Consider the following 27,323-nt stretch of genomic DNA (forward strand, 5'->3'; position numbering starts at 1 on the left):
CTGCAATGCTTAACCATTGAAATTTCAAGGAGTCTGCCACATTGTGACTAATTCTTGAGCCTATCTATGGCATTTGTAATTCATGGTGCTCCCAGGCTTAGCCAGGTCTCTTGCGGTAGAATGGAGTTAGCAGGAGAGATTGGGATATAGAATTAGAAGACAAACTGATATTTTCTAGCTAGGAAGGAGAGATTATTTAGCAGTCCAGGAAGATGGCATGATAAAGAAGCAGTAAGAAGTCATGGGTATCCCATGAAGAAATGAGAACATGGGAAAAGGGACAGCACAAAGTTCTTATGAAGTTCCACTTGAATATTGGACTGAATCTGTCTGTAGGTGAGTAGGATTACAGTGCAAAGCCTCCAGGTGTTGATATCATCCTGGAAGATGAGGTTAGGATTTGTCCAAGATCAGTGGCTCTCAAATAAGAGCAAAAACCAGAACCACCAGATGGAAGGTGGAAACATAAGATCTCTGATTCAGGAGATCTAGGCTGGTCCCCAGAATTTACTCTCAGGTTACCAGGTAAAGCTGCTGATTCTGGTCTGGGGACCACACTTGCAAACCATGATTGCCTTATAGCCCCAGGCAGCCTGGCCTGCAGTTTAAGACGGAGTGGTGCCAACTGTGGGAAATGAGATTTGTGCAAAGAAAGTCAGGCGGGTCATTGTAATAACAAATTCTCTCTGAGATCCTGAATTGCATTTCACAATATTTATATGTTGATGGTCTTCCCCAAATAACTAAATATGCAGAGAGAGAATGGTTTTTCCCAGGCTCTTTAGTCCAACAGTAGCATATGTCTTCCCTCTGGGTAGAAGACTGACTCCAGCACGCTGCAAACAAAGGTCTAAATAGAAAACAAGATGGTTTCCAATCCCTTGACTACTGCGGACCTCAGCCCAACACCAAATGGGCTCCTCGGTTGCTGACCCTTAAAAATCTTATTAGTAAGTTTATTACATGTTATCGCATTTGAATCATTCTATTATCTCAGATTTCAAGAAAAACATTTTTCCTAAGCATCACTTTCCTTTAAGCTTTTTAGATTTTAGAGGCAATTAAACAAACACATTGTAAATAGATTTGCACAGTTATTATTTAAATACTGCTTTAAATTTTTAAACTATAATACAATCACATGTTTAAAAAATCCACCTCTGAAAGAATCAGTACTGAATTTTATAATGCATGTGTGGGGGTGGGGGTTGACTTCTTACATCTGTTTTATTTTTATAGTGGGAGTTTCTGAGTTTCATGTCTGCAGCATTAAATTCCATTTCTAAAGTGTTTACAGAAAAGCAATTCTTTAATACCTGTGTCTAAGTTTCAACCAATTACATATTTTAGATTAGAACGGGATTTTAGAAATTATTCAGTTTAGAAGCTGGCAAGCTTTCTTTATGAGGGGCTGCATAGTGCTTTAGCTTTAGCAGGTGTGCTACTGTGATAAAATGAGAAATATCTGTTTTGGTGTTCATTCCAAGCTCCTAATACATTTGTAGTTTCCTAAGCAATAAAGGTGCTAGGAACATCTTTTGCTCTAACATTTGGTCTTTGACATAGTTCCTGACACAGAGCTCCTAAATTCCTTGGAATATTTTGCATGATAGGTTGTTTTTGGTTCTAATGAAGCAACTCTTGATAGACTTGGGTAGCTTCAGGATGGGGGCTGGTCACCAGGAAGTCCAAGCCATGATTAGAAGCTTGATATTGTCAGTTTCTTCCCCCATCTTCCAGGTGGAGCAGAGGAGCTGGAGAATGAGTGAATAGTTGATGATGCCTACTCATGAAGTCTGCATGAAATTCCTGGAACTGTGGGGTTTGGAGAGCTTCTGGGTTGCTGAAAACACTGAGGTGCTGGGAGGGCATGGAACCTCTGTGCCCCTTTCACATGCCTTTCCCTGTGCATCTCTTCCATCAGGCTGTTTCTGAGTTGTCTCCTAACATACTATACCAGAAATCTAGTAAATAAACTGTTTTTCCAAAGTTTCATAAGCCATTCTAGAAAATTAACAAATCCTAGGGGGCAGTTGTGGGAATCTTTAAGTTATAGACAGTCAGCATAAGTGACAAGCTGAACTTGTGACAGGCACCTTGTGGACTGAGACCTGAACCTGTGGGTCATGCCCTGACTCTAGACACTTAGTATTGTAATTGAGTTAAATTGCAGACATCCAGTTGATGTCTGCAGAAAACTGGAGAAATGTTTGGTATGAAGCACAGGGAACCCACACACCTGTGTCAGAAGTATTGCAATAGAATGCAGTAGTAGAGAAAAGTAGGTTTTGTTTTTGTTTTTGTTTTTGTTTTCTTCTTTCAGCAAGCCATGTGGCCTCTGTTGTAACTGCTAAACTTTCTTGCTTTACACCCAAACAGCTACAGGCAATACATAAATGAATGAATGTAGCTGCATTCTAATAAAACTTTATTTACAAAAACAGATGGCAATCCAGATTTGGCTCATGGACCACAGTGTGCCAACCCCTAATCTAATTGGTTTCATAAATTTATCTGTGAGAAAACTGAGGCTTGAAGGGATGAGTGACCGGCCCAATTCACCCAGCTAGGAAATGGTGGGGCAGCCTTATCCTCAGGTCCCCATCCCTGTCAAGTATCTGCATCACAAAATCACCTGCTACAGCAGGACTACCCTATTCCCTGTGTCTGCATTGGGTCAGTTTATGCATCAAAGTGTTCATTCCTCCAGATGCCCCGCTGCAGACAGAGGCAGGGGTTCCCCGCTGTCCTTTGAGCTTTTTTAGTCACCTGATAATAAAAATAGCTCATCTCAAATGACCTTTAAGAGGTTTGTGTGCTCGTAAGAATAAAGCACTTCTAAAAGGTTGGGTTTTTTTCATTTTCTGTAGTCTGGCGGGCTGAAGCATGACCATATTCTAAGGCCAAGGTGAAAGGTTTGATTTTGGAACTGACAGAGAGCAGAGCTGCTCTAAGTCCACAGCAAAGTGCTCTGGGGAAGGAGAAAGGCTCAGAATTAATGTTACTTGTAATTAGAAGTAATTTATTTTTCTCCATGAAGGCTACATTTTTTTCATTGTTGACATTAGGATAAAAACGGCCAATAAAAATTTTTTTCCTCTTATAAATTTTATGGTTTTAAATAATTGACAAGTGAGTAAAATACTTTGTATATATTTTAGCCATATCTTGAGTGAAATCATCTAGGTTATGTTTGTCCTGTCTTATATAATATTTCATTCCATACCATTTTATCATGATATTTAACCGTTCTTGTTATGCCAATTCTTGCCAGTTTCTTCCTGAATCTGTTAACAAGACACATCGCCCATATCTGTCAGTTGACTAGGAGAGTACCACTGCTTCTTGTGAAAGTGATGAAGTTGACCTGGATTCAGGAATTTCTGAGCAGAGCGGTCGAATATTGTGGTAGTTTTGTTGGGGTTCCAAATCAGAGACCTGTTCTCTCTGCTTACAAATACATGCTTGAGTTCTTGGGTTTGGGGAGAACAGAGACACTTTTGGACCGTGTGTATATGGTGCGTGTGCATGTTGGGAGGGAGTTCTTATGAGGCTACATGTGGTCTGAAGTCACACGTGCATATGTCAAGGTTCGGGACAGTGATGAGACTTGCCGCTCTTTTGGTCTCTTGGTGTTCTCATGTCCTATTTTTTTTCTGTTCTCTCGTTCTCTTAGTACTATTTACACAGTCTCCTACATGACTATTCTCTATTTTATACTAAGTAGAAGCAAAATATATTGCCTTTGCTCATTAACATTAATTCCATTAATAGAAGCTTTCCTTCTAAAATGCCTAATATGTTACCAGGAAGCCTTTGGATGGGACATCCTAGGGCAGACATGTACCTCAGTTCCTTCCTATGGCCCGTCCGCACAAAGAACAGCCTGGCCCTGCTGCCATAAGCAAGATGGTAGTGTCTGGGAGACACACTGCACGCTGAGTAAAAAACTTCTTCAACTTGTGTTGTATTTCTCTACATTTACTTTATTATAAAAATTCACATATTTTTGTTGAAAATATTTTACAATATGCAAAACTTGAGGAAAATAAAAGCCATAACCTATCACCAACATAAAATAACTATTAATTTTGGCCAATACTTTCAACTGTATCCTTTATGCATAGTTTCACATGAAGTTGGTAAAATTAATGAATGTATAGTTTTATGTACTTTTTGTTTAATTTTAACATGTAGTTTTTTTGGCCTTGGCTGGGTAGCTAGGTTGGTTACAGTGTTGTCCTCATGTGCCAAGGTTATGAGTTCAATCCCTGGTCAGGGCACATGCAAGAATCAACTGAAGAATGCATAAATAAGAGGAGCAACAAATTAATGTTTCTCTCTCTTTCAAATCAATAAATTAAAAAATATATATATAGTTTTCTCTTGTGTATATAAATATTCTTCCAACAGTGATGCAATTAGTTACAGTAAGTCATAATTACAAGTATATACTACTTCCATCCCTGGCTATATTTACTTAATCAATGTATATACTGTATTGACTTAACTAATGTTAGACAGTTAAATGATTTTATCTCCACTTGTTCAAATTTTTCAACATTTAAGATTACTTTGTTAAAACAAATCCCAAGAAGTAGAGTCAACAGGGTCAATGGCAATGAGGTTTTCAAAGCTTTTAATATGTATCATCAAGCCGCTTTTCTGAAAGGCTGTTCTGATATTTGCTTTCACCAGCAGTGTGTAAGAGCCCATCTCACCACACTTGCACAGCATTTTTAAGTGAGTCTTACTATATTAAAAGAGTGCTTTATTTTATTTATTGCTAATTATTTGTTATATTGATTATTCTGCTATTGTTGCTGCAAGAAAGTAGTTGAGAGTGTAGCCACACCTATGCAGAAACATGAAATGCTTGTCTTTCAATATTCACCATTTGAGGTACTAATCCAGTGAATGTCTGTGTCTCTTCTAGCCTTCATACACCGAATTTGATATCAGCGGCAATGTCCTCGCTCTCATCTTCAACCAAGGCATGATCTGGTAGGCCAGTTGTGGGGTAGTATACCACTTTTGGGGAGGCCTTCCAGGTCATTGTTGCATGAAGCGCTGTGGCCCAGTGTCAGAGGAGACCACACTCTGTGTCTAAGTCAACACTCACCTCTGCAGAGTGGATGGCTATGAGTAGCCTGATTTTTTCTTTTTCAAATCTTCAGTCTTGGTTCTCAAAGGCATCTGCCTGTTTTATAGAGTACTTCTTCATCAAATGATGGACTGGCTGGTAGATTATTCAAAGGCATTTTATATTTTATATCCTTTGACATTAGAATGCAACAGTGAAACATTAATGATCACGTTACTACATGTTAGGTATGAAATAAACTCATGTGAGGTCTTTCTGAGAAATTTTATCTCGTTATAACCATTGAATATATTTAAAATACAACTTATAGCTACTTTAAAAACTAGTATCTTACCAAGCCCAATAGTTTATAGAGATGAAACACATATTGTAGGAGGGTCAAGTTAAAAATATGATCTTTATTTTGGAACTTGTTTCACAGGGCCATTTACACATCAGAATTGTTCCTTTTGATGTTCAAAGGATTGTCATATCTTTTATTAAATGAAAACATTCTCCCTGTGAACCTTGACAGGTTAAGATGAGTTGGTATAGTAGAAACCGTTTTTGAGTTTAAAAATTGAATCACAGTGTGCAATTCATCTGGGGACCATGTGTCTTGGAAATCTGTCACTCTTAGCTAAAAGCAACCTGACCCACAAGCAGTTCCAGCGAGCTTCTCCAGCTTGTTAGTACATGTCTAACATAGGACCACACCCTTGCCCTATGTACAGGGACTAGTTACTTGGTTTAGTTTTTACACAAGCACCCTATGTTACTCAAATCTTTCAACCACAGGGGCCTGAATTGTTAAACCTCTGTGAGACTGGATTTCTCCACGAATGTTAAAATTATTTTGCTTTAGTAACATAAAGGCTACATAGTCAAAGGCTCTGTCATCCTGCCATGGGGCCTGTCAAATTCCTGGGCCTCATTAGATCAGTCAAGTGAAGAAAAGACTATAAAAAGATTCACTTCTCCATTGTGAGATATATTTTAAAGTGTACTTCTTGGCAAAATTTGCAAGATACAGCCCATGTGTCCAGAGTGTCATGAAAGAGTGAAATGCATCCTTAACTCTCCAAGCAGGGAGGAAAATCAGAGTGGCCCCACATATGACTACTAACAGAGAATCAAGGAAACAGCTTCCGTGGGTTCTGGATCTTTCATTTCCTGGAGAGGATTCTGCTGTCATGGCAGAGAAATGGCTAACATCGCTCCTGGGATAATGAGAAACCACTGTGTTATATCAGTTTTAAAACTCCCTGGCTTTTGCAGAGTGCCATAAATCCCTCAAGCCTGGAGGGTGCCGTTTGTGCAGCCATATGTTACATGTCTCTTTTTTGTTCTTTCAGAATTTAGACCACAGATCTGCCTTGAAATTCATTTTCATGATCAGAAAAGCTGTTATAATGGCTGTCCTGATAGGTTTCACTTGTGATTTTCCAACTGTTTCTACATATCACTGTTGTTCATGTTAACATTCTTAAATACCTAAAAACCTCCAGTTTTCTCATAGGTAGATCCAGTAGCAACATCTCTGCAGTATCGCTGCACTGCCACTTTCTATGTATTCATCCTTCAGCTATTGATCAAGTCTGGCTTCTGATTCATCTGAAGAGGACTCTAGAAAGTGACTGTGCTTTTTGAGTGTACAAAGATAGACACTCACCAGAGTTCCAGAAGCAAAAGAGCTATTACTCACCTTTAGGTCAATGCTTTGTACAAATTCTCGTTTCTTAACTCCCAGAAAGTTGATGAGGGAGGTGTGTGGAGTGTATAATCTAATGTTAGTAAGCTCTCCTGCACGAGGGTAATCACACACAGTAATCTACTGTTTCTTGGGGCATGAGGATCTGATTACTGAGTTTGGCCATTTGCTATAATCAAAAGAGTATGGAGATTCGTATCCATTTTCCATTAGTTTGTGACTGGAGACATTGCTGCTTTAGGAGTTTCTAAGTAGTGAAGGTTACTTACACTGATTATTAAAGTCAAACATTTATAGGTAAAAATCTATTTTGTTATGAATTGGCTGAAATGATCAGTAAATCGTTGTATTACACATTTATTTTTAAATAGACAGCATAGACTTTTGTAATCACATTTTTAAATGATGAAAACAGGAATTCTCCCTGTCACAGTAAAATGTAGAGGCAGCAGAGAACACACAATGAGACAGAAGATGGGTTTGAACATGGCTCCGACACTGTCTCATTGCACACCATCCAGCCAGTCTTGTCACCTTTGGCTACCTCATTTTCTCAGTTGATCACACATAGATAATTTACCTGACACATACCATGTCACTGGAGTAATAAGAAGAGCTAAATAAAAGAAGCTTTCATTTGCTTTGATCTTCTTGGAAGAAAAGCATTTTATGAGGCTTGGGTATTACAATGATCTTTGCCTGACAGATGATAGGATCAAGTCTGGGTAAGGGACTTAGTAAGCCAAGCTGATTAGTAAGTCCTGAACAAAGATGGAGTGAGTATTAAGGTTCAGATATAACTGTGCCAGGACCTGTTTTTCTAGGTTATGGCTTTTGTATCATTTGTTCAAAATGCCTATGTGATAGTCATTTTGAAAATTTTGAATTTATTTATCTACAGATAGATAAATGCCACAGATGTATGTATATACATATGTGTATATGTATATATGCATACAAACGATGCATGGTTATGTATATGTGCAAATATACGTGACTTTTGGCAAGTCTTGGTCTTGAATTATGTACAAAATTGTGTCCCAGGACAGACTGGGTTGTGTAGCAATGAAACACAGCCCCAAAATCATACAAAAGGAAATGTTTACTTCTTATTTACTCTACAAGACTCATGGGGATTGATAGAGGCTCTGCTCTTGTAAGTTACCCTTATTTGCAGTCCTAGACGGGAAGAATAGGATCCACCTGAACATTGCTGGTCAGAGCAACAGAGAGGAAAGAGAGCAAAAAACACACAGGGCCCTTAGAGTTCCCACCCAGCAGTGAGGCGCCCCCATTTTTTTTTCTATTTTAGTTGCCAGAAAAAAATTGCATGGTCAACCCTGACTTTTAGGAGGGCTAGAGCATCATCACCCAGAAGCACATTGCATAACGAATATTAGCACTTTGGTACAGAGCCCAGTGCTGTGTGATTCTGACCCTCAGCTGTGACTCTCACTCACTCACTTGCTCACATTTTGGGGTTCCAAGTTCTCTCTCGTTGTTCTGTAACGAAGAAACACTGTGTTATTCCAAAGTTCATGCTCTCATCTTTTTTAAATTAATAAAGTTTATACCTTAGAGAAGTTTTAGATTCACAAGAAAAATGAGTAGAAAGTGCAAAGTTCTTATATACCCCTTCCTATTTGCATGCACAGTCTCCCCAATTATTGACATCTCAAACAACTGATAAACCTTCATGGGCATAGCATTATCGCCCAAAATCTATGCCATTTTTTAAAAAGGATAGTTTACCTTCCTATAAAGTTTCTGGTCAATTCAGTATATTTAAATATCATCCAATTTGTTGTGTGGAATCCTATCAACTAGACAACCTGAATTGTGACAAGATTCTACTTTTCAATGAAGTGGTTTAATGTTGGGTTGAACAAGTTCAGTTATAGCAAAAACTAATTTCTTCATCTAATTGAACTGCTTTCCCTCAAGTAATATACCAAAATTTGCAATGGATTGGTTAAAATGTTCATCCTAACTAAAAATGTTGAGAGCTTTATTATAGTTGGGACAGTTTTAAAAATAGTATTCTGTTTAAACTTCAAAAATAAGTAATATCTAAAACCTCTGGGTTTGGACTAATTAATTGCTATTAATATGGTTTTATGGTTCCAATGGATTTTCTCATCAGAGAAAATTTAAATGTATTTTGTTGCAAAAACCAATGAAGCCATCAAGTAAGAATGATTTCACCAAAGTAGTTCTTGTTTAAAGATAACATTTTAAAATCCTTTTTCTAAATCTGATGTACAAAGCAGTATATTTCCAGGACAAAATAAAGTAAAAATATAAACAGATAAACTAAATTAAATGGATGTGTTGAATTGTCACCTTAAAAACACATAAAGCTTGCCATAGGACATCAGCAAAACATAGCATATTAGACACAAATGCATCATTCCCATCAGCTCTAGAACATCACAGCAGCCACAAGTAGAGAATAGCATCAGAAAAAGAAAAACTTAATTTTTCTTCCTTTATTACACAAAAATTCATTAGCCATGACAAAAGTAATTAATCCAAATGTGCAGTTCATTTGAATAGAATGAGTGGTTTAACACTCAATTATTAAAAATTTAATTTTGGGCTATATTAATCAATCATATGAGTATTAGGAAAAATTGTTTATTTTAAAAGTGAAAAACAGAAAGAACACAAATGTAATACAGATACAGTTCACTGTATTGTAATTTAAGTTTACGAATGATGGTAGATACAATTAATGATCTACGTAACTTCTTTTTTTTATTTTTTTTAAAGTTTTTATTTATTTATTTTTAGAGAGGGAAGGGAGGGAGAAAGAGAGAGAGAGAGAGAGAAACATCAATGTGCGGTTGCTGGGGGTCATAGCCTGCAACCCAGGCATGTGCCCTGACTGAGAATCGAACCTGGGACACTTTGGTTCTCAGCCCGTGCTCAATCCACTGAGCTACACCAGCCTGGGCTTGATCTACGTAACTTCTATGAAGGAATTATGTGTATAATACCTATAACAATGGGGAGATGGTGAAGTGTGTACAGGAGATGGAAATAGATTAGTGGAATTTATTTATAAAAAGGGCTTGTGTGGTTGAAGCTGACAATACATTGTCTGCCCTTGGCTAGTAAACATGATGTGAAATAAACAGGTGCTGCATGACCTTCTTCTGGAGTGAAGACTTGAGTTGATCTCAGTTCTGTTTTCCTTTCTAGGATGGGCTCTTTCTTTGCTCCCAGCCTCCCAGGCATCAATATCCTTCGACTTCACACATCCATGTACTTCCAGTGCTGGGCCGTGATGTGTTGCAACGTTCCCGAGGCCAGAGTCTTCAAGGCTTCCAGATCGAATAATTTCTACCTGGGCATGCTCTTGCTCATCCTCTTCCTGTCCACCATGCCTGTCCTGTACATGATCGTATCCCTCCCGCCATCTTTTGACTGTGGCCCTTTCAGGTTCTTGTCTTTGAAATTCCATTTGGGCATAGCTTTCTTTCAGGCATAGAAATAAGAATGGTCAATCATTGTATGACTTATTTTTGTTTTTTCAAACAATGGCATTTTATTATGTAGGATGAGATCCTTTGGGTATCCAGGTTCATTCTATGTCATGGAGATTCCATCTATTTTCTCATTTGGGAATCACAAAAGGGAAAATAATTTAACTGGTCCAGGCTCTGCCTGGGTAAAATATGGACAGTTAATGGGAGCTATTTCCCTATAAGGAGACAGCAAAGAGCTAGAGTAGATGTGAATGTTTTCCTGATGCTAGGCCTTCACATCCAGACATTTGAAGCCATTGCTATGTTTCATGTGGACCACCAAATTGAAAAAATAAACTATAAAAATAAATAAATATAGTAAACTATCCCCATGCTACCTAGGACATGGAATCATTATTAGATAGTAATATAAAGAGGATTTCACAGTTTATGATCCAAAGTGCTGTACTCCTGTACAATATTAAAGTTGTTTCTCACATATATTCTCCCTAAATAACAAGGATATATCACTCAAGCAGTAACAAAGAGAGTAAAAGCCTCTTTGATCCAAATTGGAAATGCACTTTCTACAGTTCTCTATGACACAGTTCTCTCTCTGACATTTATCAAGAAGGCAGAGTCCCCAGGATCTGGAAGATTGAGACTTCATTCCAGAAAGGGATGACTCTACCACAAGTCTCCCAAATCTCTACATGTTGAGTCACTGAGCAGCATACATTTGAGTTATTTTTTCTTTTCAGTGAGGAAAATATAAATGAGAAAAGCCATGTGAATGACAACCATGATGTAAAATTGGCCACATATAATTTACCCATCATGCTGTCAGACCCAAGTTAGTAAATTCAAGTCAAAAGATTTGTTGCTCCTCGACTTAAGTATAAAAAAGGCACTTTCACTATTCTCCGAGTTATTATTGCTTTACTGGACAAGAAAGAAAACCTTAAGCCAGCAGATAGAGCAAAAACAGTCAGAGTTCTGTCAATTCAGGAAGCTGATGTTGACAAGTACTGTTCATTCTCCCCCCAACCCCCATTCCAGTGGGCTGAAATAAATAATGCAGAGAGTGACATCTGGAGACTAAATATGAAATTGCAGCCTTAAAGGTCTTAAATCCTGGATAAATTTCAGATACAAAGTTCAAGAGATAAGCCATGCAGAGGCTTCAGTTAACTTTTGTGTGTGTGTGTGTGTGTGTGTGTTTTAAGATTTTATTTATTTATTTTTAGAAAGAGGGGAAGGGAAGGAAAAAGAGAGGGAGAGAAATATCAATGTGTGGTTGCCTCTTGTACGTCCCCTACTGGGGACCTGGCCTGCAACCCAGGCATGTGCCCTGATGGGAATTGAACAGGCGACTCTTTGGTTCACAACTTGCGCTGAAGCCACTGAGCCACACCAGCTAGGGCCAGTTAACTGTTAATTATCCACACAGCTAAATGTCCAGGATAAGTTTTAGGTGTGCTTTTAACTTTTTAATTGGAAATTGATCCTTTTCAGAAAAACATATTAAAGGAATGTATACAGGTACATTCACATTAAAAATATCATTGAGCTAAACATGTACAGTGACCGCAGAATTTTAGATTTTTGAGCTCTAACTCCTCTGCTTCTCTCTATATCATGGGTTACTATGATTTTAATGAATGATTTGTAACCAAGTATTTTCCAATTGACAAACTTAGGCAAAATTGCTATCTACATATCACTATTTTGAGATCAAGAAAATTTAAATATTTTCAATAAAGTATTGGGGAAGGAGCTATCTCAATTCTATTTAAAGAGTTTATTTTTCTTGTCAGTTTTCTCATTTTGGGGGCAAAGAAATGTATACTTTGTTATTTGTTTGGACTTAAAAGTTTAAAAGGGTTGTTCAGCCCTAGAAATAAGTAGAAAGACCATGTATTAGAAGGAGCTTCATGACTTGCCATCCTTAGGGACTCTGAGTTTGAGGTGGCTTGCCCAGTCTGCTGAGTGAAGGCTCTCTGACCCTTCCTGGTCCCTGGGTGGGCAGCCAGTAGGCCGACACACATCTGAAGTAGGATGATGGAGACACCACAGTGATGGCCAGCTGCTCCTAGGTGTAGGTGTGTTTTCAGATACGGTGGCTGCAATGCTGTAACAGATCCATTCTGCAAAACAATTTGACAAGATAGTTTGGCTTGTTCTGTTTTCACAGGAGCTGGTTAGGGAGAGTGAATTTCCCCCCAAATTATTCTAATACAGTATTCAGTGATTTGCCTTAAACAGTTCAGTAATTTAAAAAAAATATTTCTTTGGTGTTTAGATGAAGAAAATTCTTCTAATTGCTCCACCATATTTCCTGACATTTGATATTTCTCTCCCAGCCCCCTCACTAATAATATGAATAATTTCTAGTTTTCTAGGTTCTCATACCTCTCTCTGCCAACATTATGGTAATTATATTTTTATGCATTTTCATCCTACTGCAAAGGTGATATGTGTTTGTACTAGAAAACCTGGAAATTGTAGAAACATTTTCACAGGAAAACAAACACTACCCATAACCCACAAAGTCCTGAAATAACAAGTCTCAACATTTTGACATTTTGTATTCTAGTTTTCTTTTTATGCAGATTTTAACAATAACTGAAATCATACAATATGTTTAGGTTTATATTACTTTGTGGCACTATTATTACATTACTCATTTTCAATTCTCTCTGTGACTATTTTTCTTAATAGTGTAGCTGACTTCTAGACGTTGGGAATATTTCCATCTCTATGAGCCCAGAACACAGTAGAATGGTAGCCAATAACTTGAATTAATGAGGCATGATGGCTTCTTATTGTGCATTAAACACTAGGTGAGATGTGAGGTTAACTTGGGGCATAGATTCTGGTCCTATGGAGCTCTCAGTCTGGCTTGATAGACAGGCCTGCTCATCGACTGTTCTAATCTAGGGTGGAGGGAGCTGTGTCCACAGGAAAACTACAGGGTAAGTGCTGCATAGTCACAGTAGACTGGAAAGTCTGTCCAGGAATATTGTGAAGTGGCATATGTTGGCTAACCAGTCAGCAAAAGGGATTGCCAAAGATTTATAGATGCTTCTATAGTTTGTGTAAAATTGAGAGATATTGATTCTTGGTCAGAGACCTGACCAGGAAAAGTTATCCAAGAATCCCCAAAGTTGCCAATAATTTTGCATTTGGGACATGCTGTGATGCAGAGAAGACTTTTGTAGGTAGGGATTACTCTGTAAAATTCCAGTCCCCCCTCTCTAACCACATGCATTAGCACAGCTGGACAGCCTGGGGCAGGGAGGGGAGATTGTCTGATCTTCTCTCTTCCTTGCTTAACTTCCAATACTAGCTGTATTCCATGTAGCTGGGAAGATGGTCAGTTAGAATAGATGAGGCAGAAACTTTAGTGGCATAAGTTGATATAACCTTAAATTATCGATCAACTTCATTCTCCTTTACATATCATATTCTTTAAATTAGTGTGTAGATCTATAATTTGTGAAGCCAACTTTACATTTCTGTAGTCCAGCAACTCCTAAGAAGATACTTGGAGTCATTCTCAGTCTGTTGAAAGATATTATTAGTTCATGAGAATAAAAATTGATATGGACCTTGTGCGTCATGTTCATTTAATAATTGATAATATTTAAAGATGAAAAACGTAAAGCCAAAATATTATATTGTGTTATTCCAAGCTTTATTCTGATGATATATAAAACTTGGTGATAAACAACCTAGCATCTTTTTCTGAAAATAACATATTTTCATAGTAAAATCAAAATGCATAACAAAGATAACTTAGTGGGATGGATATTACTTTATAATTTTAATATTAGGTACTAAGTTAAGACAGATATCTGCTCTCATTTTTCTAGGTTATGGGGTTTGGGTCTTACTTTAATAGTCTGAGAACAAGCCCATTTAGGACCTTTGCTTTTAAGTCCTATTTATCCTTCTCTTCTTATTTTATGTTCCTAACAGTGGAACTGAGTTGGCACTTTTAAGACCTGTCCAGAAGAAATACTGAGAGAGAGAGAGAGAGAGCTCAGCATTCAGTGTGGTTACCTATTAATAGCTCTCATGAAAGAGGTTCAGTGGAGAATGAGACAGAGGCTATCGCATGGAAGGACGTATTGGATTATTTATGGATTTGATTCTGTTATGCTATTCCTGGTGCTCATTTCAAGGCTAATTGAAAAACTGAGTGTGCTGTTTATTCAGCCCAAAGAGAGTATTCTCCTACAAAAAGCTGGCCGAGGAGTAGACTGATGAGTTATTTATAAAATATATTTCTATCAAAATCTTAGAAATACAACCTTTAAAATGTGTCTCCCAATACTGTGATGAATTTCCTACATGCTCTGATTATGTTTATGTTGGGATAAACTTTACCATATCTTACTCATATGTTGACAATGTGAGATAAGTATCAGGAGTTAGAGCAAAACATCAGATTCCTAATCTGAAAGAGTACTTAGGTAGTGTTTGCAAAAGATTACCCATAGTTTTTTGTTTCTTTTTACTGTAACCATGGTTTTCCATATGTTTTAAATAAACTCCTCTCTTTTTTTTTCCTCCAGCGGCAAAAATAGGATGTTTGAAGTCATTGGAGAGACACTGGAACACGATTTCCCGAGCTGGATGGCAAAGATCTTGAGACAGCTCTCTAACCCTGGGCTGGTCATCGCTGTGATTTTGGTGATGGTGTATGTGCTTTCTCTCCTCACAGAAAGAGCCTTTGTAATGTTCTTCCTGGCTCCTTTTCCATTTCGGCTTTCTCTGCTCTCTCATTCTCTTCAAGGGTTCAGTGCTGCTTTACACGGTGGTGAGAGGTTAAAATTTATGAGCCATATTCTGATCCTGTTGGACATAATTCACAGCCATCTGTGTCTGCTTTTGCCTGCCTACGATTACGAGATTTGTTCCCAAGTAACCAAAATAATTATTGGTAAACAGCTAAAGCAAGGGAAACATAAATGTTAAATGCTAAATCTAATCAGCACATTGAGCCCTACCTCCTGGCCCCCATCTCTTGTTCCATAAAGCAGATGGCTGTGAACACACAGCAATAATGAGTTCCTAAGTTAATATGCCTCTTGAGGGTCCTATATGCTATATTTTAGGGATCAGGGCTTGAGGGGTCTGTGGAAATTTACCCTGTCCTGGTACCTAGGAGGTCATCAATAACTGTGTGCCCATAGTAATAGAATAAGAAGACCAGAAGAGTCTAGGACAGGACACTCAGCCTGTCCCTTCCATGTCAGAAGTGATGTATAAAGGAGAACTTGGGAGGGAGCTTTTGTTCCCATGTCTTTTCACTGGCTTCCGACTCTTGGCCCCTGCAGATAAACTTACATCCTAAGTAAAAATATATGCTTTCTATGCAGGAGCTAAGAAAAGTACTCTAGGAATCCCTTTCATTTCCCAAGACCCTCCTAACTAGAAAGTCTGGAACTGCCACAGCTCTGAGTCAAGGAGGACAAGTATGGGACACTACAGAAACAAAGCTGATACAAGGGTTGGATTCATTTAAATAACAAGAAAACAAGGAGACCTTAATAAGGGAGCTCACAATAGTGTGAAGTAAATGAGCTGGGTCTGGGCCAAGTACTTACCATCATCTTTGTGATGGTCATGGTCACGAGCCACATCAGCAAAGGCAGGTGTTATATTCCTCAATTGAATACATTAAGAAACTGACCTGGAGGGGTGAAGTGACTTTCCCTAGGTGAGAATGTAGCAAAATAGTAAAGAAGGACTTTGACAGTAAATCCAACATTCTCTTTATACCATGACACCTTCTTGGAGGGAGAATTAATAGCCTGTGGGGATAATTAAACAGTAAAACATTACTATTTTTTTAGAGACTAATGTTTTTCAATTAGATGAAAATGGGCCTAACCTGTTTCATTTTGATACATGAAATTTTTCTGCAAAATTCCATTCTAATTTTTAAGATAATAAGTTACTATAGCTTAGGTATTTTTTATTCTTATTGGACAAATTACTATCAAATATTAGAACCTTGATCAAGAGGTGGTATTTAGAATCTGATAGTAAATCTCTCGTGTTAGAAAATGACAAGCTGGATGCAGAATTTCACCAGATGGCCCTTAAAGTGATTTTTCCTTCTCCGTGTTTTATGATATAGCAGCTTCTGAGAGCATGTTAAGCATCCTGCAGCTTTTAAAAGTCAAAGCCCTTTAACTGGTATAAATGAGGTTGTGTTAAAAAAAAACAGTTACAAAATGTCAGATTTTATGACTATATTCTTAACTAGTTGAGAGACAGATTTATCTTTAAGCAAAGAAGCAACATTGTTTCAATGTTGCTAATTAAATGTTTAATAACTGTGGAAGAGGAACTAACACTTTCTTTGTTCCAGGCACTAATCTTATATTGACTCATCTGCACAACAACCTTAAGAAGTTGGCCTCACTGATCATATTATTGATAGCACATGAAGACCTTCCCCAAATCTAATGGCTAATAAGTAAATTTGAACCCATGTCTTATTCCCACCTCTTATTCCCTCCACTCAGTGCAGCACCAAACACGGAGTTTGGGATGAGTGGGCAGGTTCTGCAGGGCTGGAAACCACTTGTCAGGGATGGGCTACAGTCAGGGTGGGTACAATTTTTCTTAAAGGGCCAGAGAGTAGATATTTTAGGGTTTGTGGACCAAGAGGTGAAATTGAGAATAGTTTGTAAATTCTTATATAAACATTTAAAAATGTAAAAACCATTCTTAGCTTATGGGCCGTAGGACGCAGGCCAGGAGTCAGATCAGCCCTGGAGATCATCATTTGCCCATCTAGAGGCAGGTTACAAGGTCAAACAGAGGTCCTGCAAGGCTGATTTTAGCTCTGAGGTTCTAACCTAAAACCCAAATTTCAGTTTACTGCTGATTTGATTTTTCAGATCCTGAGGTCGCCTGTTTCCCTTTATGGGACCCAAACAATTGGCTTGGTTTTTTATTACCTTTAATTAGAGAATGTTGAATGTTACAAGCATTCTGAATTTCCTCAATGGGTCATATTAAATCAGTTTAGATGTGTTTTGGTAACTGAGTAGAGTTTAGGTTAGTTCTCTGCAGCCAGTTTTATTCCTTTGGAGACTAAAAATGATCTATAAAGAATACACACGTAAGGTGCATCACAAGACAGAAAAATGTGAAGAATAAACAGAGAATTCCAGAATTGCAAATGACTTGTGAGGTCTTTGAGTATCCCCTCCAATTCTGGGCACTTCTCTCAGGAAGTCTTTATATGACTATAACACACACTCACACACACATTCGTTGAGCACCTACTTCATTGCAGATATTGCACCAGATGCTTTCATGTGTGTAATTTCATTCAAACTCCTGCCACTCACATAAGAGATAAACAAACCCTGCTAAACCATGTCAGTAATTGTGCTGCTAGCAGCAGATGGCTCATAAAGGATATAATTTGGCATGTTACTGCATAGAGGAAATGTGTTCAGTATTAGTTATTTGCAATGAAGGGCAATACCAGTTACCTTTTTTTTCCTGCATGTTTTCTTTCTTTATTTGTTTGTTTTGCTTTAAGTAAAGATGAGCACATCGAATTTTGCAGCAATGTGTGGCTGGAATTTACTCTTTCTAGAAATGTAAATGTCTAACATAAAAGCCAAGAATATTCCTTTATAAAGCATTTTCTTTTTGAAGGAGGGAGAAATGCAAACAATATTTCCTACAGGAAAAATTCATGTTAATTAGCTACGACTATAGGGATTATATTCTTAGTTATAAAAGCCAAAGGAAGGGATTTCAGGCCAAAAATCAGCTTCCTTTTTACTAAACTCATTCCCTAAGCTTCAGTAGATATTCCATTCTCTTGAAGGCCATTGACATCAATTTCAAATGTCACTTTTAATTATAACTTAAACTGATGTTAATACGTTTCCAAGAAGAGTCTAAAATTAGGCAACAGTGTACAGTGAACAGAACCCCCCACATTGGAGGAAAGGTCCGGGGGCCCAGCTTCCCAGGCCCACTCACGGTCACTGCATCACCCAGCACACCTTTCCCCTCTCTGTACCTCAGCTGGTCTTTTATCCACAAAATGAGAGGTTTAGAGTAAAAAATATCTTAAAGTCTGCTCCAGTGCCAACATTCTATGATTTAGTTAATGCAAGTTTAAGAGGAATATTGAGGAGCTGAAAAATACCATAAATTTTATTATTTTTTAAATTTAGCTTGACCATCTATTATCTTAATGCCACTGCCAAGGGCCAGAAGGCCGCAAACCTGGATCTGCAAAAGAAGATGAAACAGGTAGGGTACAATATATTTCACAGAAATACTGCCTTTATTAAAGTGATAGGAAACACCAGAAAATCTCATGTTCATCTTTTCTCCTTTTTTTCACTGTGTAGCAAGCTTTGGAGAACAAATTGCGAAACAAGAAAATGGCAGCTGCGCGAGCAGGTTTGAGATATGTTTATGTTGTCCATTATTTCCCCCCTACAAACAGTATGTTCTTCCTTTTCTCCAAAGGGGGGCATTTGATGCACAGTGGCCTTATTACCCTAAGCCAATCATCCCACATTCCTACTGTCCACCTTTTCAGCCCCTCTCAGGCATCCAGGGGGTCTGGTTGTTTTTCCAGTGGGAGAAAGAAAACTGAAAGAAAAATTCAAGAGTGTAAACTTAACAGTAGTGATAGAAAAAAAAAACAATATAGTCACATACAAATAGCAGATACAAATGCAGGCTCTGTCCTGCCCATTTGGGCCATTTTTATAACCAGAAGGATACACTGGGAAGATCCCATGAGGGTCCTCTGAGCTTAGCACCCTGGGTTGTCAAAGCCTTTTCTGATTCATCAACCTTCCTTTCTTTTTAATCGCATTAATTTTTAAATTATTAGAATCAAGCATGGATCTACATGTCAAAATTACTTATATACTTTGCTTTCCACATGGAAAAGTGATGCCAAAGAAGTTCAGTGAAAACTTTTTTCAACTTTTCCCTCATAATTTCTAACCCCTGACTTCTTTCCCCTCCTGCCTAACTCCCAAGTTGGTTTAAGTAGAAAAAGGAAGAAATGTATTAGTCCACACAGATGAACAGGAGAGTGGTGTGTGTATACGGCTTCAGGCCACGTTGTACCCTCAGATTAGAAGTGGTCAGGGCTGAGCTGCAGTTTCCTGTGGTTCTTTCAGCCTTGCTCTCCTTCCGTGGAGGCTCACCTTCGTGGTCCCAGGAATGCATGCAGCTGTATGCTTAGATTATTTGTTATTGTTATTATGCTACTTGTTTCCTAACTGCATTTAAATTTTTTTTCAGTTTTATTGATATGTAATTCATGAGTAAAATTGCAATACATTTAAAGTGTACATATAATGATTTGAGAAGCATATACATTATGAAAGGATTCCTATCAACAAATGAATTAACCCATTCATCCTTTCCATATTTACCCTTTTACTTTTTTCATGAGAACACTTAAGTTCTACTCTCTTAGCAAATTTTAATTATACAATGCAGTATCATTATATGTAGCTACCATGTTAAACCTTACAGCCTTAGACCCTGTTCATTATAAGTGAAAGTTCACACCCTTTCACCACCTTTTCCCTATTTCCCCCAACCCTTGCCTCTGACAGCCAACACTTTGCTCTTTGTTTCTCTGAGTTCAAGTCCGTTGTTGTTGTTAGAGTCCATGTATAAGGGACACAATACAGTGTTTGTCTTTCTCTGTCTGACTTACTTCACTTAGCACATGTCCCCCAGTTCCATCTATACAGTCACAAATGGCAAAATTTCCTTCTTTTACAAGGCTGAATATCATTCCGTTGTGTGTGTGTGTGTACACACACACACAAAACGGGTGGGCAGAAGTAGGTTTACACTGTGAGGACATGAAACACATCTTGTATTATTAATTTATTAATCATTGTATATTTATCTCTATTATATGTATATTACATATAATATATTACATTTTATTCATTCATCCATAAATGGACACTTAGGTTGTTTCCAGACCTTGGCTATTGTGAATAGTACTACAGTGAATGTGGGAATACAGTTTAATGATGTCATTTCCTTTGGATATGTAGCCAGAAGTGAGATTGCTGGATTGTATGATAATTCTATATTTAATTTCTTGAGGAACCTCAGTACTGTTTTCAATACTGGCTGCACCACTTTACATTCCCACAAACAGTGTAGAAGGGTTCCCTTTTCTTAGCATCCTCACCAGCATTTATCTCTTGCCTATTTGATTATAGACATTCTACGAGGTATGACATAGTATCTCCTTGCAGTTTTGATTTTCATTTCCATGGCGATTAGTGATATTGAACACCTTTTCACGTACCTTTTGGCTATTTATATGTCTTTTTTTGAAAAAAAGGTCTATTCAGGTCCTTTGTCATTTTTAAATTGGGTTATTTGATTTTTTACTGTTGATTTGTATGAGTTCTTTGTATATTTTAGATTTAACCCCTTATCAGATATATGGCTAGTAAATATTTTCTCCAATTCTGTAAGTTGTCTTTGCCATGCAGAAGCTTTTTGATTTAATATAGTTCTACTTTTTCATTTTTGCTCTTGCTGCCTTGGCTTTTGGTGTCAAATAAAAAAATCACTGTCCAGACCAATATCAAGCAGCTTTTTCTCTACATTTTGTTCTTAGATTTTTATGGTTTAAAATATTACATTCAAATCTTTAATCATTTTGAGTTTATTTTGTGTTTAGTATAATAATATATGGGTTCAGTTTTATTAATCTGCATGTGTATATCCAGGTTTCCTAACACCATTTACTGAAGAGATGACCCATTCCTTATTTTATATTCTTGGCACCTTGTCAAAAATTAATTAACCATACCTGTGTGTGTTTATTTCTGGGCTCTCATAGAGGTCCCATCAATCTTTGTGTTGTTTTTATGTCAATGCCATACTGTTTTGATTACCATGGCATTGTAATATTGTTTGGGATTAGGAAGTATGGTCTCTCACACTTTGTTCTTTCTCAAGATTGTTTTGGCTTTTTTGGTGTCTTTTGTGGTTCCATACAAACTTTAGGATTTGCTTTTTGTTGTTGTTAATAAAACACCTTTGGAATTTTGATAGGGATTGTACTGAATTTGTAGATAGCTTTTGGTAGTATAGGCATTTTCACAATATTAATTGTTCATTAACATAGAATATCTCTGTATTTATTTTCATATTTTTCAGTTGATTTAATCAATGTCTTACACTTTCCAATGTACTGATATTTCATCTCTGTAGTTAAATTTATTCCAATGCATTTTATTAGTTTTGACACTACCATAAATGGGATTGTCTTTTAAATTTCTTTATTTCTTATAGTTTGTTGTAGTATATTAAGTGCAAGTAATTGTTGTATACTGATTTTGTATCCTGAAACTTTACTGAGTTTATTTATTAGTTCCAACAGCATTTTGGTGGAGTTTTTAGGGTTTTCTAGATATAATATTATATCATCTGCAAACAGGGACAATTTTAGTTCTTTCCTTCTGATTTCCATGCCTTTTATTTATTTTTCTATTTTAATATTTCTGGCTAGCAGGATGATAGCTAGTGCAGGTCAGGGGGATTGAGCAAAAAGGAAAAAGAACTCATGGTCATGGACAACAGTGTGGTGATTGTGGGGCGAGGGGGTATAAGGGGACTAAATGGTAATGGAAAAAATACAATAAACATTTTTTAAAAAAGACGAAAATTGCTCTGGCTAGAACTTCCAGTATTATGTTGACTAAAAGTGGTGAGAATGGGGATCCTTATCTTATTCCTGATCTAGGGGGAAAGCTTTCAACTTTTTACTCTTGAGTATGGTGTTAGCTGAGGACCTGTCATATGTGTGGCTTTTATTATATTGATATATGTTCCTTCTATACCCAATTTATTGAGCATTTTTATCATGAAAAGATATTGGATGCTTTTTCTCCATTTATTGAGACAATTATATGACTTTTATCCACCATTTTGTTAATATGATGTTTCACATATATTGATTTGCAACATTTACTGATTTGATGAGCCATCCTTGCATCATAGGAATAAATCCCATTTGGTCATGGTATATGATCCTTTCAATGTACTTACTGTTGAATTTAGTTTGCTAACATTTTGTTGAGGATTCTTACATCTATGTTCATCAGGGATATTGACCTGTCATTTCTTTTTCTTGCAGAGTCCTTGTCTAGCTTTGGTATCAGGGTAATGCTAGTGTTGTCAAATGAGTGTAGGAAGAGTTATTCTCCTATTCAGGGTTTTTTGTTTTTTTTTTTGGAAGAGTTTAGGAAGGATTGGTATTAATTTTTCTTTAGGTATTTTGTGGAATTCACCAGTGAAGCCACCTGGTCCTGGATTTTTCTTTGTTGGGAGGTTTTTGACTACTGAGTGAATCTCCTTATCAGTAACTGATCTGTTTAAATTTTCTATTTAGTTATGATTCAGTCTTGGTAGGTTATGTAATTCTAAGAATTTATTCATTTTTTTCTGTTTATCTTTTTTTTGGCTTATAGTTCATAATAGTTTATTATGATCATTAATATGTCTGTTATCAACTGTAATGTCTCCTTTTCATTTTTTATTTTATTTATTAGAGGCTTCTCTCTTTTTTCTTAGGTTTGTCAACTTGGTTATATTTTAAAAAAACAAGCTCTTACTTTTATTGATCTTTTCTATTGTCTTTTTAGGTTTTGGGTTTTTGTTTTGTTTTGTTTTTGTTTTACTGTATGTGTGTATGTGTGTGTTTGGCATTTCACAACTCTTTTTACTGTTAATTTACTCATTTTTTATTTTTTATGAGGAGGTGTTTTTAGTTTTTATTTTTTTCCAGTAGCTTTTTTTCATTTCCTTCCTTCTGCTATCTTTAAGCTTAGATCTTTTTTTTTTCTAGTTTCTTGAGGTGTGAAGTTTGGTTGCTTATTTGAGATCTTTCTTTTTTCATAATGTGAGTATTTATCATTATAAATTCCCCCTTAAAACTGCTTGTGCTACATCCCACAAGTTTTAGTGTGTTGTGTTTCCATTCTCACTTGTCTCAAGGTAGTTTTTATTTATTTATTTTTTGTATGTCTTCTTTCACCCATTGGTTTTCGGAAGCATATGTTTCATCTCTACATTTTTGTGAATTTTCCAGTTTTCCTTTTGTAATTGATTTTTAGTTTTATACTATTGTGTTTGGAAGAGATGCTCAATATGATTTCAGTCTTCTTAAATTTATTAAGACTTATTTTGTGGCCTAACATCTTGGAGAATGTTTTATGTGTGTTTGAGAAGAATGTATATTCTACTGTTGGATGGAATGTTCTGTGTATGTCTGAAAGTCAATCTGATTTAATGTGGAGTTTAATTTCAGTGTTTCCTTATTGATTTTCTGTCTGGGTGATCTATCCATTGTTGGAAATGGGGTATTGAAATTCCTTGCTCTTATTGTATTACTGTCTATTTCTCCCTTCAGATGATAATATTTGCTTTATATATTTATATAAATATGTAAATGTTCTGATGTCAGGTATATAAACACTTATAATTACTATCTCCTCTTGATGAATTGTCTCCTTCATCATCATATAATGAACTTTTTTGCCTCTTGTTGCAGGTTTTCTTTTTCTTTTTAAATTTAATCTTATTGTATCTTTTTCTGTTACCATTTAGTCCCCTTATACCCCCTGAGCAGTCACCACACTGTTGTCCATGTCCATGAGTCTGTTTTTTTTTTCCTCAGTCCCTCCACACCTTCACTTCTCCTCCCCACCCCCTCCTACCACTAGTTCTCATCCTGTCCTCCATCTATGAGTCCATCCCCATTTTCCTTGTTAGTTCAGGTTGTGGATTAGATTCCACATGTGAGTTAAAGGTTTTGACTTAAAATATATTTTGTCTGATACAGGTATAGCTATCCCTGATTTTGGTTTCATTTGCACAGGATATTCTTTACCACACCTTAACCTTTAGTCTGTGTGTATCTCTAAAGCTTAACTGAGTCTCCTGTAGGCATCAAATAGTTCAAGGAGGTATGTTGCACGTAACTGCAGTGCTTTTGTATGTTGCACGTAACTGAGGTTGTGACTATAACAATAGGTAACACAAACACCATATGATTTCAGTTATATGTGGAATCTAAAGAACAAAATTAATGAACAAACAAAATTGAAACAGACTCATAGACACAGAAAACAGACTGATGGTTGCCAGAGGGGAGGAGGATTGGGGGACTGGGTGAAAAAAAAAGGTGAAGGGATTAGAAAGTACACATTGGTGGTTACAAAATAGTCACAAGGATGTACAGTACAGCACAGGAAATGTAGTTAATAATATTGTAATAACTATGTATGGTGCCAGGTGTGTACTGGACCTATGGGGGGAACACTGTGTAAAGTATATGATTGTCTAACCACTATGCTGTACACCTGAAACCAAAAGAAAATAATGAATCTAAACTGTAATTGAAAAACAAAAAATAAAAAAAACTACACTCTTGTCATCTAGCCAAAAAAGCAAAACAAAACATTACCCAATTATGTTTAGAATGATGAGTAAAAAGTTCTGACTTCTTGATCTGAATTTTACTTAAGGCTTATTGCTATCTTTATTATTTTAAATAACAATATAATACTATAGTGTGATTTTTTTCTGTAATTTGTCCTTAAAGTTATGTATAACCTTTGTGAAGACAGAGACTGTATCTTATTTGTGGTAGTTAAGTCAGGAGATAATACAGAACTTTATACATAATAGTCACTCAGTATATACCTACTGAATATCTACTGAACAATGAAAAATTCTTTTTTAATGAAGAATTATTTTATTGGAAAAATTTGAAAGGAATAAATTTCTATATTAATTACATAAGCAGTAATGAATAAATGTTACAAATAGAGAAAAACTTTCACTCTCCTGTCTTTAGAATTTGTGAGGATTTTATAAAATAAGAAATAAAGAACAGTTTTGAATTTAAAACTCAATGTAGTGCACATTTGGAAGATATGGATTTCAGGGTGTATCATTCAGAATCAGGAAGCACACCAAAAGCAAAATTTTAATTTGTTTTCTCTTTATCTTCTTTCTCTCTTATTATTAATTAATTAATTAATTTTGAACAGCTGCAGCTGCTGGTGGCCAGTAACTTTCAAAGATATGCTGGGGACCCAGAAGTACTCCTCGCCTTGCTGTTTAAAAGCAATGACTTGTGCGAAGGCCCAGAGAGCAAGCATTGTGGAGTTGCTATTCTGTCCTAACCCTGGTGGATCATCAAGGTCAGACTGGTCAGTGAGCCATCACCAGTTCTCATGCAGCAAGAAGGATCTCCACCTTATTCCAAATTCAGCATTTGTTCCTACACTGCCATTTTCTCCTCGGACCCATTTCCTTGACAAATTGAGTTTAGAAGAAAGCGTGACTCAGTAATACAGGTTAATTTGGAAACCTTTTGCTCATTATGGACTTTCATTTTATACATTTCTTCTGCCTTAGTTTTCTTGGCCTGGGAGCAGAACTACTTTACTCTCTTTTTCCAAGTTTAGAAATATGTACATAAAGTACTCATCATGAACACTCATTTACTGACTCTATGAACCCACCACCTTGTTTTCCCTTTTTTCCAACCTGTCTCCCCATCTATGACCCCCCACAAATATATACCCAAAGCCTTTTTATTTGCTGCTGGATTTAATATGAAATAAAACAGGAGTCTTAGAATAAGTATCCTAAGTGAATTAGGGGCAGGATTAGCAGAGGGTTGAGGAGCTACATGGGTCTTAGACAACCCATCTCTTTATGAGTTAAAAAAAACTGACACTGTAAGGATTGCTATTTCATCAGTCTGATCGTTCGACCTCCAATGATCGCATCTCCTGAGTGTCGACTCTCATATTGTTTAATTTTTCTTTGCTTTTGTTAAGGGTAGGAAAACACACACTTGTAGGGGGGGAGCTTCAGTTTCAAGATGTGTTTAGGCATTATTATTTATTTAAAGTTTAAATTGACTTTGAATAGTAACAATGCTCTTAGCCAGCCTTGTGTGGCTTCAATTACACCTCCTAACTCATGTCTTTTTCCAGAAGTAAGCCAATTTGCCTGCCATTCCCTGCAATTGACTGGCTTATTTTTATTACTTTGTCTTTGAATTTCTCCTTCTTTTCTATCTTCTACTGGCCACAGAATGATCACCCTGTTCCCCTATCATTCATGTGCTCATCACTTCCATCATATCAAATTCAAGGCTTACTTCCCTCTGGTCAGATTATCCACACTAGCCCAATTGTATCACTCCCTTGATGGTCTTCGTTTGGACTCTAGTATCGTTAATTCAGAGTTTATTAATTTATTGACTTCCCTGTGAGTTGTAATGGTTCTTTCTTGTTTCTTGTATGCATGGATTAGCTTTTCTATCCAGATTGTAAGCTTCCTATGAGCAGGGATCTTATCTTCTAACACTTTTGTATGCCTAGTATAGTGCTGTGCACAGGTAGGCGCTGAATAAATGCTTGTTAATTAAATTGAATCAATTTAACTTACAGCAGTTGCATTGTGAAACAAAAACCTCTGTTATCTGCATGAAGATATTCCTATGATGTAAGAATTGGAATTATCTGTTCATATGATGACTTTATTGTCTCATTAGATGAATATTACTAAATAAAGCTAGTGCTTATTTCTACTTGGATCATTTTGCACTGTGTAGTAATAAGATTAGAGAACTGGTTTATGTGTGCTGTCAAACTTACAGTGTAAATTACACTCCCTTGTTCTTGATCTATTTATAAGGAAAATGATGAGAGCTGAGAAACTATCCCCCAAGGACTTCCTCTCCCAAGGGTAATGCACTTTTTGAATGGATGCTCATGGTATAAGTTTCAATTTTTCTATAAATTAAAAAATGTTTCATTTTTTTGCACTTAATTACCCATCTGATTTAAGTTAAGCATTTTTAGAAATTTTCACCCTTTTAGTTTTCAGATAGCTGTTGAAAATATTTCCACATTACTATGTGGGCATGTGTTTGGAACAGTGAATGCCACTTCCATTGCTGTTTTACAACTGACTATTC

General features: G+C 36.7%; 1 protein-coding gene across 1 annotated transcript in view; it reads left to right on the forward strand.

Moving 5' to 3' along the window:
• The window catches only part of TMC1 (transmembrane channel like 1), a 139,109-nt gene extending 113,380 nt beyond the window's left edge, over positions 1-25,729 (forward strand). Inside the window, exons 15-20 of the mRNA XM_045840729.1 lie at positions 4,937-5,004; positions 9,999-10,238; positions 14,845-14,970; positions 18,487-18,565; positions 18,667-18,718; positions 25,378-25,729. Coding sequence (XP_045696685.1) covers positions 4,937-5,004; positions 9,999-10,238; positions 14,845-14,970; positions 18,487-18,565; positions 18,667-18,718; positions 25,378-25,400 — 588 coding nt within the window. The 3' untranslated portion in view covers positions 25,401-25,729. The remainder of the gene's footprint in view (positions 1-4,936; positions 5,005-9,998; positions 10,239-14,844; positions 14,971-18,486; positions 18,566-18,666; positions 18,719-25,377) is intronic.
• The last annotated feature ends 1,594 nt before the right edge of the window (positions 25,730-27,323 follow it).

This window comes from Phyllostomus hastatus, unplaced genomic scaffold, assembly GCF_019186645.2.
Source record: "Phyllostomus hastatus isolate PE091 unplaced genomic scaffold, TTU_PhHast_1.1 phas_contig_34, whole genome shotgun sequence".
Lineage (NCBI taxonomy): Eukaryota > Metazoa > Chordata > Mammalia > Chiroptera > Phyllostomidae > Phyllostomus > Phyllostomus hastatus.